At 40.3% G+C, this 15,685-nt stretch overlaps 1 protein-coding gene across 1 annotated transcript in view; it reads left to right on the top strand.

Moving 5' to 3' along the window:
• Positions 1-8,048, top strand: part of STOX2 (storkhead box 2) — a gene marked incomplete at its 5' end in the record, with an annotated part of 74,559 nt that extends 66,511 nt beyond the window's left edge. Inside the window, 2 exons of the mRNA XM_080621056.1 lie at positions 746-3,011; positions 7,629-8,048. Coding sequence (XP_080477182.1) covers positions 746-3,011; positions 7,629-7,824 — 2,462 coding nt within the window. The 3' untranslated portion in view covers positions 7,825-8,048. The remainder of the gene's footprint in view (positions 1-745; positions 3,012-7,628) is intronic.
• Between the last annotated feature and the right edge of the window lie 7,637 nt (positions 8,049-15,685).

The following is a 15,685-nucleotide window of genomic DNA, read 5'->3' as shown; positions in this document are numbered from 1 at the left end:
AGATGGTCTCGAACCAGATCCTCTCCTACAGTGGGCCTAGGGTCCTCATTCTCACAGTCCCTGCGTCCGCCTTCCAAGACTTGGGTGGTGCAGTCAGAGCCTTTGCCAGTGAACACTGAGGCAAAGAAGTCATTAAGAACCTCATTAAGAACTTAGGATGTGTCTTTTATGTTTTTGATCAGCTGATATAGTTGAAGCATGAACAAATCTGTTCAGGTTTGTGATAAAAGCATAGATTGGGGGAATGTTTTTTTTCTGTGTAGCATTCTTATGCGGAAGAACAGTTTAGGCATCCAGAGTAACAACCACTGTTGTGTATGTGACTGGGCATTATAATAAATAGTTCTGGTGAACTGGGATATGAATATTTAATTGGAAGAAGAAGAAAAGTGAAATGTTTCCCCTGACAGCCTTTGGCTTCCAGTAATTCCATCTTGTATCTTAAGGTCACCTGCAGAATGGAAGTGACTAGAAGTTCTCTCTCTCTCTCTCTCTTTTTTCTTTTTAACACTCCATTAATGGCCTCCTTTCTGTTTAATTAATAATTGACATGTCTGAGGTGTAAGAGATAAATGGGAAAACAAATAGGCAAGAGAATGCCTAACAAAATGCTTTACTGGAGTTGTTTGTTCAGCATATTCCATCTTGCACATTGGGAAAAACTACTTTTTGTTGGGGAGGGTGGAGCCAGAGAGTCCTGTATGGTTTTATGTACTCCCTGATATATGTTTACTGTCATTTCTAGGAGTTCCAACACCCAGTCCAGAAATCCTTCGACATACCTTGAATATGCTTGTACGGGAGAGGAAAATATACCCAACTCCGGATGGCTATTTCATTGTAACCCCACAGACTTACTTTATAACACCATCTCTCATACGAACTAACAGTAAATGGTACCATTTGGATGAGAGGATACCTGACAGGTCTCAATGTACCTCTCCACAACAAGGAACTATAACTCCCTCCACCTCGGGATGCGTCAGGGACCGAACACTACCCAAAAACCACTGCGACTCCTGCCATTGTTGCAGAGAAGACATGCACAGCATGCATGCATCTACCCTACAGAGGAAATCAGCAAAAGACTGTAAAGACTCGTACTGCCCTCCTTCATTATGTCAAGTCCCACCTACTGAGAAAAGTAAAAGTACTGTCAATTTTTCCTATAAAGCAGAGACACTCACAAAGCCTAAGGATGTAGAAAAGCAGTCTAAGAAATTCGGACTCAAATTATTCCGATTAAGTTTTAAGAAGGACAAGACAAAACAGTTGGCAAATTTCTCTGCCCAGTTTCCTCCAGAGGAGTGGCCGCTAAGGGATGAGGACACTCCTACCACTATACCTAGAGAGGTAGAAATGGAGATTATCAGGCGCATTAACCCAGACTTGACTGTGGAAAATGTCATGAGGCACACTGCACTAATGAAGAAACTTGAAGAAGAAAAAGCTCAACGAAGCAAAGCAGGATCTTCAGCTCACCACAGTGGACGAAGTAAAAAGAGCAGGAATCACAGAAAGTCTCATGGGAAATCGAGGTCACACAGCAAGACTCGGGTGTCCAAAGGAGACCCATCAGATGGCTCTCATTTGGATATACCTGCTGAAAGGGAATATGAGTTCTTTGATCCCTTGACTCGATCCCCACGGGAAGGCTGTTTTATAATAGAGCACAAGGGAGATAATTTTATAATGCACAGCAATCCTAACATGATTGAATCTCACTTTCCCATGACACCAGAGTGGGACGTGTCTGGTGAGCTGGCCAAAAGAAGAACTGAAATGCCTTTCCCTGAACCTTCCAGGGGAAGCTCCCACTCCAAGGTCCACCGGAGCCACAGCCATACACAGGATAGAAGATCAAGGAATGAGAGGTCCAGTAAGGCTAAAGAAAGGTCTAGATCCATGGATAACTCCAAGGGACCTCTGGGCTCAGCTACTTTAGGCACACCTGAAGATATGGGTGAAGGCTGTAGCCCAGATGACCAAACAACTAGCCAAACTTACATTGATGATAGTACCTTAAGGCCATCTCAGTCGCTCAGTCATCAAAGGGCTCTGATTACATCCGCAAGCTACAAAGAGACTTGCATCCCTGAAAAAGCTAGTGGCAGTGTAGAAACCCCCAGTTCTTGTAGCCTATTGGAACAAAACAAGCCTACAGAGAATTTGCCATCATATAGTGAGCTCAACTCCTGCACAACAAAATCTGCAGTCGATGACTATTTTCAGTGCAACACCTCCAGTGAGACTGTGCTTACTGCTCCATCACCACTGGGAAAGAATAAAGAGGATCATGATACACTGACAGGGACAGATGGGCTCAAAAAAATGACTCCCACAGAAAGACAATCTCAGCATATTGCTAGGGAGCCTGGGGTGCACAAAGAAGAGTCCCCAAAGGGCCCAAGCAGTGGTTCAGTGGTTGCTGGCCAAACTCCAGAGGTGATTGCAAATGGGCGGCTTGTTCAACATCATAGTGCTGAATCAAGCAGCCTTGATAAAAGGAAAGAAATATTTAGCAAGGATACACTCTTTAAACCTCTGCACAATACTCTTTCTGTGAATAGTTATCATAAGTCTAGCACGCCCCTGCTAAAGCCCCATCAAAAAACCCCCTCTGACACATTGCCAGTCAGATGTGAGAAACTTGAACAAGCGATAGTAACCTCAGTTACACAAGTCATGCCTGTTTCACAGAGACAGCAAGAGACAACTGGAAACCAGGAGGCCTCCTTCGACTACTACAACGTATCTGATGATGACGACTCAGAGGAAGGAACCAACAAAAATGCCGAGGACGAAAAGAACAGGGATGATGTTGGTACGATGCAGTGGCTCCTAGAGAGAGAAAAGGAGAGGGATTTGCAGCGGAAGTTTGAGAAAAATCTCACTCTTCTCACCCCAAAGGAAACAGACAATAGCAACAACCAGAGAGCCACTCACTCAGCCCGCCTGGACAGCATGGACAGCAGCAGCATTACTGTGGACAGCGGGTTCAACTCTCCACGGTAGGACTGCCACATTCATTGCAGCTTTGCAGACTAGAAAGTTCCATTTATAAGTATATGTGTGTAATATTGATGACAGAATGTAGGGCCGTATTAAACAATTTCACATGTTTTCAGACAGTGTTTTCTACAGCTCTAGAATCTGCCATTCAGATGTGTGGTTTTCAGTGTAAGCAGCCAATAACCATTGCGGCACTGACTCTGTATTAGTTTTTCTGTTTGCTGAAAACTCCCTTGCATCCTTTTTTTTCTGTATTGAACTTGTGTTTGCATTTAGAATAGATGGGATGAGCTGCTGCATACTCCCCCCTTCCCTTTCCCTCTGCTATCAAAACTAATCGCATGACTAAGCAGCATAATCTTTGGCTCAGACAATAAAAACCCCACCAACCAACAAACCAGACCAAAAGCCATGATGATTGGTTTGGGTATTTTGTTTCTTCTCTGAAAATTTTTGGAAGTGTCTCTATCACCTTTCAAACTGTTGAGACTGGAAAAGCCGCTCTCCCCACAGGGCTGGAAGTGCTCAGGATATTTGAACTTCAGAAGTGACCCAGCACTGCATCAGCAGAGAGGGGGGTGCTGTGCCTCTAAGATATTTGGGGAAAGAGTCCAGATGCTTGTGTGTGGTGGTGCTGGTTAGTCATTTCCATTTCAGGGATCTCAGGCATCATGGAAGTCTCAGTGTGCTAGGAGTCTTACAGGCATAGGGAGGAGTTGCTGGTGTGTTCCCTGTCCTGGAGATTTCACAAGCTCATTTCCAGGTTCAGAATCGTCCACGCAAGCCTTCTTCCTTCTCTCTGACCTTTGACAGTCCTAGGTCCCTACTGGGATGAAGCTTGACTGACTTTGTTTGCCCTGGATAGCAACCCATCAGAGTTCAGAACAGTGACTCCAAGAGCACAGAAATAATTTACAGTAGTAATTCTTTTATAGTGTTTTACTTAAGCTTAAATTATTTATTGTCTGTGTTTAAAAATATAACCTCAAAGGCTGGATTTGTATGAGGTGAAAGACAGTTGCGGTTTTGGGGGTTCTTTTGCTGGTATGTTGTGTCCACCCTCCCTTCCCTCTCCCCCCCCCCCCGCAAGGTGTTCTTATTCCTCAGAATTACTTTTATTTTTCTAATCTCTAGTGAAGGCTCTCAGAAAGACACACAAAGCATTTCCTGCTTCTACACAGGACTGAATTTCATTTTCAGTTAAAGTCACATCACATGGCTACTCCCACTTGATGTTATTGACAAGGCAGCAGTTACTGGGCCTGCTGCAGCATGCAGTGATTATCAAACTAGAGCTGGCTTTTAACATATGTATCATTTTCCTGAGTAAAAAGTTTGAAAAATAATTTGAGTAAATTGTACCACTTACAGTGAGCCCAGCTTAAAAAAGAAACTTAAGAAGGTTTTGAATTTGTTCTTGTTACTGATTGTTCTGCAGATGCTTGGCATCTTTCTCACATACGACTGTTGTATGGGGCGATTTGCACTGTTCTTTAAATGTAATCTCTTCTTTTAGCTGAAGTGCTATACTTGCAGTCAGTTTTTGTGGGGGAGTGTGTGGTGGTGGTGGTGGTTCATTCTTGCACAGCCTGACTCACTCCGCAGAGTGCATTTCACCTTCAGGATAGGATGTTGACTGGATAAAAATCAGTTCTTAGACTACTTACGCGAGCTGAATATCAGGTGTATGTCTCTGGTTAATGCAAAGGCAGACATTTCATTCCCTAGTTATTTACACAAAAGATAAAATTTCTGTTGATGTTAAACTTAGCAAGAGAACAGAACATGCCTAATATACTGGATTTAGTGCTGGTATACCACTTTGTTTAGATGAAAAGGAAAACAGATAAGCAGCTTTTTATAATCATTGTGTTTTACACATCTCTTTTATTTTACTGTTATTAACAAATGCCTTTTTTTTGGCAAGGCCACATAAAGTAAGCTTTTTTTTTAAAAAAAAAACAAACAAACAATATTTTGTGTGGTTTTCTTGCATATTTGTTTTGTAAGACCAATGGATAGTCTGGATATTTCAAAGGCTTTTTCATGAGCTTTGCATCAAAATTATTAAATCGGATGATTTTGCTGAGTTTTGGTCACTTCTTGGTATAAGTCTATAAAAATATATTGAGCTGAGGGTGAATTCAGCCGTTTGTCTATAATTGCAATCCTGTTTTACATTCCTACCTTATAACAGAAATGTACTGCACAGCTCTTTTCCAGGAAATACAAAAAAGCCACCCAGCATCCATCTGGTAAGATTCACCTAGATCTGACAGTGCCTATTAGCAGATGCCTAGGGAAGAATAAAAGAACAGGATGTTCATGTAGTGATATTCCTCAGGTATACTCTTCTAGCAGTGGTATATTTTCATTTAAACTGAAATGTACAGTGTTGCTTTGGGAATCAAAACTACCAATTCCACACTGTGAAAGAAAAAGTATATTTTTAAAGTGTGATAAATTAAAAAAGGGGCATTTAAAAACCCCGAACAAACAGGAAAAAACCCCAAAACCCAGGATGCAGTTAAAGAGAATTACAGTGGTCATTTGACTTCAAGTATTTTGTGTGTTAATTTGTGAACGCATCACCGTTGGGAAAACAACCTCACAGTATTTTGTTCATTGCTTCTATGCAAGTTGTATATATAATAAAACTTAGATGTCAGTATTAATTTTATTCCTTTATTTTTAAAGCTTATATAATACGGCTGCTCTTTTGTCACCTAAAGAAAGAGCTAATCTTAGCATTACTCTGCATGCAAAATTTTCACTGCAGTCTTTGTGTATACATGTTGTAATGGTTAGTTTGTAATACCAGAATTGAAAATGTTTGAAGATCTCGAATTGGTGGTCCCATAAAGAATGATATAATACTGAATGATCTCAGAAAACCAAAGTTTGCATCTATTTTTATTAAGAAGCAGAGGGAGGAGAATCAAAAACTGAGGAACAGAAGTGCTCCACACATCATTGCAGCTCAGAGAGATCTCTTGCTGTGTGTGTCAGCCATCATAGCTGTTTGGAAGTACTGACAATAAGGTGATAATTGGCAGAAGATGATCAGAACCAATTTGACCAATTTAAAAGATATATGGGAGTTTTCCTAAAAGCATAATTGATTTTCCAGATTCAGTCAGTTTAAGATGATTTAAATCTCCCTACAGCTGAACAAGTTGTTTCTTCCTTCCCCTATGCCATGCACTGGCACATTTCTCCCCTGCCACATCCAAAGGTGTTTATTCCTACTCTTCCCCTTAAGCTAGTACTAATTTTTTTTTATCTTTTTTTTGTTGTTCTTTTCTTTCTTCTTAGGGCTAGTATTTAACTGAGAGCAGTCCCTGATCTGGCTGGCTGCAAGGCTCAGCATCAGGGAAGCAGCAGGAACATGTGGCAGGGTCAGGTCCACACAAGGCAGGCAAGAGCTGCCCCTTTCAGTAGCAGGTAAATTTAGGTTGATTTTAAACTGACTATGAAATTCTGTCATTAGTATCTTTGTTTTTAGTGCTTAACAAACCCATTCAGTTCTCTAAATGTATTCTGTCAGCATCTCCATAGCAAGTGGTGATGTCATTTTGCAAAGAAGTAGGGATAATAATAGGTGAAGGATACATAATCATAGAATCATAGAATAGTTAGGGTTGGAAAGGACCATCTAGTTCCAACCCCCCTGCCATGGGCAGGGACACCTCACAGGGGTCACATGACTGTTTGTAAAACAAATCTGTCTGCACAGGAACACATTCTTTGGAGATGAAAAAATACTAAGAGCAGAAAGATAACAAAAAGTAGTAGTAGTAAAACTAGCTGTAGCATATCTTGGCTGAGTTTTTTAAAACCTGTCTTTTTAAAAGACTAAAATGCAGGCTCCTCTGTGTACATAATAAGATGTATCATTAAAGGTTTAGTCTTTAAAAGTGCTCCTTGTCCTGTCCCTCCCATGAATAACCGACATGTTAGAACTGAAGGAATGTTGTCCATTTAATGAATGAAATAGCTGCACTAGTTGTTGTGTAGGGCATGATCGCAAACAAGGCAGTTAAGATTTCTCAGCATCCTATCAGTTGCAGTTGCTTCAGCTTCAAAGCAAAATTTACGTGTTGTATTTAGAAGCGTTGTAAGTTTAATGTAAAGTACCGTTTTTAGTTAATATTTTGTGTACAAAAACATAAGTAGAATAGGAGACAATAAAGGAAGCTGTGTTACATGATTGCTGTCCTAGCTCTGCCTAATCACAGAGCTGATTTGATGAAGTTACATTGCAAAAATGCATCAGTCAGGGAAGGAAATTAGTATATTCCATATGCAAAATGGAAGCTATTTCCTTGAGTGAAAAATCCAGATACTTGGTACTGGTTCAGCTTCCAGTTTGTGTGACAGCTTCAGCTCTGCTTAGTGCTATGCCTATGTTACAGTATGATGACTGCTGAGTACCTCTGGAACCCGTTTTGAAGGAACATATGTGTACTGTCAAAATGAGATGGTTCATTGATGTGACATTACATACAAACACAGGAAGCATATTATAAAACACTCTATTCTCCTTTCCTGTCTGGTCAATAGATATATAGGCATGTTGTATATGAGCATGTATACATATTTCTTTTCCGTTCTAGTACTCGTGAGAGCCTGGCATCCAACACTTCAAGTATTGTTGAAAGCAACAGACGTCAGAACCCGGCTCTGAGCCCTGCACATGGTGGCGCGGGCCCAACATTCAACTTCCGAGCCACTGCAGACCCACCCACAAGTGAAGCTGAGAAACTGCAGAAACCTGCTAACTGCCTGCAAGCTTCTGTCACTAGCGTCTGATAGTCATCCTGCCTCAGATCCTCTGTCTTGTTCTATACAGCAAAGTTTACGACACTGGGACTGATGTTTACATCTTTGGGGAAAAATAAAAAAAAAGCATCTCAACCACAGTTTTAGTGTTTACTTAAACTGTGCTGCTATGTAGACTAGGGGCAACAAAGAAATCTTTATTTCAAGGTATCGCTTCTCACATTTGCGGCTCTGTAGCAACAGAATAGCAGTAGGGATAATACGTACACTTTTTGCTTCACTTAATTGTAACTGAGCACATATATGAAAGTCTAGACACTGTAAGTGTAAATCTGCATTTTCAATGCCCATGCAGTTGCCAACTTCATTTTACAAAAATGCCACAGATGTGTGATGCCCCTGGTCAGAGGCTAAACTCTGCTGCAGAGTTGATCGTTTTTTGCTTCAGAAACTGAGCCACTGCTGAAAGTAACCAGGCAGGATCACCATGAGGAAAAACAATGCCAAACATGACAAGTGATGACCTCAGCTCTATCTGTGAATTATTAATACTAATCAGTCATTTTCACTGTGCGTTCTTGTGACACAATTCTGCAAATACCCGTTTAAGCGAGTAAAAAGAGGTTTGGGGTTTGTTTTGGTTTTTTCCAAGTATGGAGGGTGGGAAGGGAGGCGCTTCTGCTTTTGTGTTTCAAAAGTATGAGAGATGTTTACTTAATGAGACATGCTACTTGACCTTCAATAGTCACAAATGAGGAGGTGGGCCTTTGCATAGGGGGGGGAGTGGGGAGGGAAGGGGAAGTTATAACTGTCATGAAGCCACAATGTGGAGTGACACAAAATACAACAAATGTCTTCAGTATAAATCAAGTACTTAAAAAAGATAATCTAATTCTTGTGTCACTTCTGGTATTGCAACTTGCCATTAATGTAGGAGTCAGAATAACTAATTTCTTGGAACAAAAATATTCTTTATGATATAAATGACAAGTATGGCCTGAAGAATTGATTTCTTTCTAGTGGAAGGACATAAATCTATTTTATGTAGCTTATTAAATAGAATGCCTAAATTAGGCTATTAAAAATAGCATACATTGTAGTGATTATCAGAGAACAAAATTTAGAGAATTATGAACTTCTGGCCTTTTTATTCAGTGGATGTTATTTGCAATTTAGCGTTTTATGGATGCATCTGATTTCTAGAAATTAAATGTGTCCACATGGTTGGCAGTAGAAATCTGAGTTCTGTTCATATGGTATATCCTAATTGCTCTCCCCTAAACTGTTACTCCAAAGTAATTAGTACTATGCTAATTACTGCAGAGTAACTTCTAAGGATAGCTAAATTCCAAGAGTAATTTGTAGGTGTAGGGTCACATTCTGCTCTGTTACTCATGCAACCTGGTAGTGCAACAAACTGACTTCAAATTTAACTTTTTTTTCTTTTTTCTTTTTTTTTTTTTTAATCAGAACAGATGAATTGGTGGAAGAATAACAAAGATACTAAAATGTTCAACAGCCCAAATTGTTGCAAAGAAAAGCGACTTTTACATTGTCTAGCTCTTGTAGTACACAGGTATGAAACTTAACTATACATGCTGAAAACCAGTATTTTCATCAGGTTCTGGTGACATGTATTACTCTGTACACAATGTCATTTGAGCTTCACTCATGTTCTCTGTTGTCATCAGAAGCCTTACGTTACAAGTTGGATATCATTCATTTACTTATAAAATGGCTTTCTAACGCTGGACACAATCAGTTTCCCATTCTATGAAGAACACACAGTCAATGCACAGGTCTGTTTTCCTTGGTTTCACTGTATAATTTCCATTTCATAGGAGCAATAAGATCTTTCAGTGCACATAAAGAAAATTATTGTGCTTTTGGTTGGTTATCAAAGTCACTTGGCCTTTAGCCTTCTGCCTTATCATACCTTCCAAGATGTGCTCTAATTACCATATAATGCTTTGCATGACTCATCTTATTATTCGATATGTAACTCCAGCCGTACTTATTCCATGCAAACTGTACAGTCAGAGTTTTTGTGGGGAATTGTTATATACTATGCAGTGGCTGACTGTGATTTTGTTTCCAAGATGAGCTCTGACATAAGTAGTATGTATCAATTCAGTAAATAAAAATGTCGAAACGATAAAGAAATTTACAGTGATGATCTGAAGTACTAACAGCAGCATTAAAACGTGAACAGCAGAAACAAATTTCACCTTTGGAGGAGGTATTTGTCATAAACTAATCAGAATTTATGCAGGCAGCTGGTTGTACAGAAGACATAATTCCAACAAAATATGACGGTACATACCTATAAACTGTGTAGTATGATATTTCCTAAAGTTCCCGGAGGCCAGCAGACAACATAAATGTCATATTAATGTTGACATGGCATTGTACCAATATTAATGTGACTCTTGGAATATGGAATGTAAACGGAAGTTTCAAATAGAAACGTTCTAATCTTGAATTTTATTTTTCTTTTTCCTTTTAATATCAACAATGGAATATAAGGAAATTCCATCTTGAGGTTCTAGTAACAAAGCCACAAGAGTGGAGCTTGAGTGCTTTATGTCACCCTAATCCTTTGATGAAATCATAGCCTTGTATTACATGGTTGCTTATCTATCATTCTTCTTCTAATGTATCAATTTAAAGGTTTACAGAGTTAGATTAGGTTGAATCTGTGTTGTGTTCAACTGTAAAGGGTCAACACAAATCTGTCGGCATTTTGCACACTTGATATGTATTATTATAATACAACATGTTACTTTTATGGTAATTTTTTTTACACATATAACTACCTCCATGAATTTGATGAAATGCAGCAACATGAAAAGTGTATTGTACAAAGCAAGGTTAAAAACTTTGAAGCATTAGATCATGGCGTTCTCTTGTGTGTCAGTGCTTGCATATGAAGTCATCATATCTCCATTGCCACAGTTTCCTTCTACAATATTAAAAATCTGGCTTTTAGATGAGTCACTTTAAGACTTTGACAAGGCTGCATAATTGGGGTAGAAGTGAAAAGAAGGCTGAAACCTTCTATCCTCTCTCCAGTTACTGCTAAAATTTCTGCCTGGTAGAACTTGAAAATGTATTTGTAATTTAGCAAATTAGGAACATCTACAGTCTGTGAAATATGATTGACGGTTTGGGGTTTAACAGAAGACACTCTGGGTATTTTCTTGGCAGCCTTCAAATATTTTGGGCCCTATTCTGCCTCCGTCTTTGTCAACATATCAGGTCGTGGTTTCTCTGAACTGGCAAGGGTGTTAAAACAGCTCTTCCTTTAATGATAAACACTGTTCTCTAGGTTGTGTGCATCTGAAATGCTTGCTCCTATGGAAATTACCAACAGCCTTTAATTGACTTTGCTGGGAGCAGTATTAGGGTCCTTACTCAAGGTATGTGCCTGTTGTTCAAAGAACATGGGCAAGTTGCCAAGAAAAATCAAGCTGGCTTTTGAAAAGTAGCCAGCTGCAACAAGCCACCTTTCAGGAGGGAAGCAAGAAGGATTTTTCCAAAAACCAAAGGAAGAGAGTGGCAGTTGAACCTAAGCAGATCACATTTATATACAAATCCTGATTTGTGAACACCTTTCAGCAAACCTAGTACCATTATTGTGATGCAAATTAATACACAATCATCAATTGAGCTAATTTTGCCATTCTAAGGGTTTCAGTTTAAAAAATGTAAGAAATCGTTAGCCATTTGACTTCTTGCACCACTGTAAAATGTCTGCTATGCGCAAAACAATGTTCATTCAATTTTAAGAAGTAAAATGTATTGGAAAACAAATATTTTAATGAAAACCATGGCCTAAGTGCTTGCCAGCAGTAGTTGTTATTAGAAAAGAGAACAAGCAAACCAGTATTCAGAGGGCATCGTAAATACGGATAATACTTGGCACTTATATCACACCTTGTTGCCTGAGGGCCTCAAAGCGCTTGTCATGGCACCAGTTAAGCCTGTGGGGTAGGTAGGGTTCACTGGCCCTGCTTAATGTCCAGGCACATTGGAAAACATGAAGGCCAAGAGCCTGCAGGATAATTTATTAATCAGTTGCTTTCTCAAAGTTACTGGATTAAATTTAATAGTTAACCAAAGTGTTTATTGTTTATACTCTGAAGTTACTCTTTGATACGTTCAGTTTAAGTAACAGAAAAACTACTTTGCAGTCCTGCAAAGACTCTTTGATTAGCAATGCCAAAACCAACCTGGTTTTTCCATCACATGAGTACTGCCAGCGGTGGTTTTAGAAGTAGTTATTTTAATTAGAAATTTGCTTTTCAAATACATTTCACAGAGCTTTTCCCAACACGGTTGTTCAAATTATGATGCTGAGAAAGCAAGTAGCAGCCCTAATCTGGTGTCGCACCCACGGTTTACAATTCTCTTTGCTCTTCTGAAGAAAACTGTACAGTATTAGAGAGAAAAGTTCTATTTTTTACAAAATTCTTTAAAAAAAATGGTATATATCTAAAATGTTCCCCCCAGCATAAGTAAAGTGCATCGTTACTGCATGAGAAGCGTGCAGTGGACCCACCAAAAGCCAAGCTGATGCTAGAAGAAAACGGGACTATCACACTTCTTATATAGCGGCGCTCTAAACGGTGGTTTATGCAGGTGCAAATCTGTCGTAACTCCCCTGATCTCCCGCGGATCTGACGGAGATGGGAATGGGTCGTTAACTCCATTGAAGCTCAGTTCTGAGCTGAGGGTTTCCGTGTTCCTCCCCCCGCCCTGAGACACTAAGTGCAGAGAAGGAGCAGAAGGCCACCCGCACGCACCTGGCTCTGGAAGAGCAGCCTGGGCACAGCCACCCAGCCGAGATGCTGCGACAGCCACCGCGCGTATCCCACCTCGGAAGGGCGATCTTTCACGTGGAGCGCCTGCCCTCGTGTTGTATAGCAGTTAGAGCCACCCAAAGGACACCCACCCAGAAGTATAAAAGGGCCCTTGGAGTAATTGGCACAGATGTTACTTTTATATGTGGAGGAAATTTAAGTTTAAAGGGATCATAATTCTGCAGGTAATTTTCTGTGAGTGACTGAATGTGGCTGTTGCATTAGGTTTAAATGAGTTAATAAATGCAAGTGGGACTTACTGTATGTTAGAAGGGAGTTTTGCAGCCAAGACTGCCTTGTATAAATGTGTTTGCACTGAAAAAAAAATAATTAAAAAGTTAACTTGGTCTCTGGTTGCTGTAAAGGTCATCCAAGATGGATGTTCTGTTTATATTGTATAGTATTTCATATGAAATAATTGCAGTTCATGAAATGTCTTCCCTAACGTTACTGATTTATAACAGCACATTTGTAACATGGTTTTTATTGTGTCAGTGTACCATATTGTAAATGATGATTACTTGTCATGCTTAGTATAATAATTTAAAGGAAAAAAAAAGGACAGGGATTTTTGTAAGTCTATATTTGAAAGTCCCTCCATATGGTAATATTGTGTTCATGTTGTTTATGTAGTGTTGTGTGAAATATCCATTTTGGATTGTGTTACTTTTTAAAATATTAAATAACATTTGGTTATATGTTTTAAGTGGATTCTTTGCACCGATCGGTGATTTTTAGAGAAAATACTTAACATTTCCATGTAACACACTGTTTCTTTCCCTCACTTAGGAAACCTTGCACAACAAACCAAATACCTCAGGAAAACAAGGGTTGTAACAACTTGCTGTTTTCATGTATGCTTCGTAAAAGGTCTCTGAGTCATTCTAGTAAGAGCATGGGAGAAAATTCACCAATTTTGAAGCATCCCGGTTTGGACTGGACATCGAGGTGACGGGTGCAGCGACAGTGTGATCCCCACTGAACCTATGAGCGACCAGCTGAGTGCACCCAAGCTCCAGGAAATGAGAAGTCCATTGGGGCATCCTGATGCCGAGAGCAACAGCTGTCAGGTCCCTCTTTTCCTCTTCCCTCCATACTCATGAGCCAAAGGAGGACCTGGTGCACACCCCCCATAGAAAGGGCTCTAGCAGGGAGGTTTTTTCACATTCTTAAAAAAGAATAGTAAGTTTTGCTTTCCACACTGTGACAGCGGCTGATTGGAAAGGCCCAAGTGGACAACATAACGTTTTGTCTGCCTTCCACCACCAGTTGGAAGAAGGTTTTGAGAAAGTTTAGGCTTCAGGAGTTTGCAGTTTTGCCTTGAGAACTGCTGTTTGCCAAGGTGGGCTGTGAGTATTTACAAGATGTACAAGATAAAAAACAAAGCAGCATCTGTTGGAAGTAGGTGCTGTTGTAAGCACCTTGGCTTGTCACCTGCTAGTGGTACATACTATTACTGTGCTGCTTGTAGTCTTTGTTGGTTCCCCTTCCATCTCCCTGTGTAATCCATCTCCTTGGAACTGTGGAATTTTAATTATAGGGGGGGGAAAGCCGAAGCCAGGGAGGGCTTGATCAGGGCTTTGTGCTGGCACTGACCTTCTTAGTGCCTTGCACAGGCAAAGCCAATTTTGGATGGTGGTCAGAATGAGACTTTCAAGGCTTTCTTAGTATTGCTGGAGAAGTTTGCAAGTAGTGTTTCCTCCTCACAGAGCGCTTTGTTTCTTTTTCAGTCCTGATAGAGGGCTCGTATTTTAGGTGACAGATTAGTCCGATCATTACCTGGAAAGAAACTACTATTGTCCAAACCTATCACACCTTGCACTTCAAAACTTGCTTAGAAACATGGCTTTAGTTCTCTTTATACTTTGCTGACAGGTGAACTGAAAATTTTAAGCAAGTGACATGTTTATGGTGAAACATGGCATATGACATACTTAAAAAACATCTAGGGCTACTGTTCATCTGAAGAACTATTCCCTTGCTGTTGGATCATGCCTTTCTGCTGGGAGCATTGAGTCAAAACAGCAGGTTTCCATCCCTCTGTATCTAGAGATATCTTACATATGTAACATTTTTTGAAGTTCTCCTCTCTAGACTCCTCCGTCCACCTCTCAACTGTTTCGTTAGTCTGCTGTTTTCCTTCCAACCCATTTTCTGTATTGTTCTTCTTCCATTTTATTTTTTTTTTCCCATCTTGTAAAATCTCCTTCTGCTCCTTTTTCACATTTATCCTTTAGGTTGTGGGGGGTTTTATCCACACATTTCTTGACATGAGATGTCCTCCACCCCTTTTCTCACCCTCCGCTCTCAAATGTCACCCTAATGCTATAGTGTCTTCTCACCACTTTTCCATTACTTTTGCTTTTTCTCTCTCCCTGATCATCAGAAAGACCTCAGAGAAGAAAGGGTGGTCAGCTGCTTCAGGACAGGCGCTCCTGTCAGCACTTCCCTTCAAGCCATGCTGTTGCAGGTTTGTGATCTTAAAAAAGTTTAGGAGTGTAAATATGCCCCCACTTCCAGTCCCTTCTGTTCTCTTCTTACTTCTGACTGCTGCTCCTTTTTTTGACCATGTTTTTCAGCCCAGCATCCCTGTGCTTTACAGGCTTAAAGAGGAGACCCAAACCCCTGAACAGGACTGGAACAGGTCACATCGGTCTCCCGCAGGGCACCCAGCAAGGCCCCAGGTGAATTCTTAGAGAAACAATTATAAAAATACCCACCTGTGCTTCTCAGAATAGCTATAAGGGGAATCTCACTGGCCTTTCCTGAACGGCAAGGAAGGAGCCCATTGCCCCAGCCCTGTTCACCGCAACTGAAACATGAAAGGGTTTGCAGCAGAGTCAAAGTAGCTGGGACTTTGATAGCCTCTGGTGGTTTTGTGTCAAGATGGCTGAGCTTGCATTTGTAACCAACTTCCTTCTAGCCTTTAGGTCCTCATGTTTAACCATGTATTTTTAGCCCAGTTCTCACAGAAGTGATGAATTGGGAAATCCCAAGTACTTTTTTTTAGGTCTTTATCTCTCATCCTA

This window comes from Psittacula echo (assembly GCF_963264785.1).
Source record: "Psittacula echo genome assembly, chromosome: 1".
Lineage (NCBI taxonomy): Eukaryota > Metazoa > Chordata > Aves > Psittaciformes > Psittacidae > Psittacula > Psittacula echo.
The sequence above is the reverse complement of the archived record's forward strand: the minus strand, read 5'-3'. Positions and strand labels throughout refer to the sequence as shown.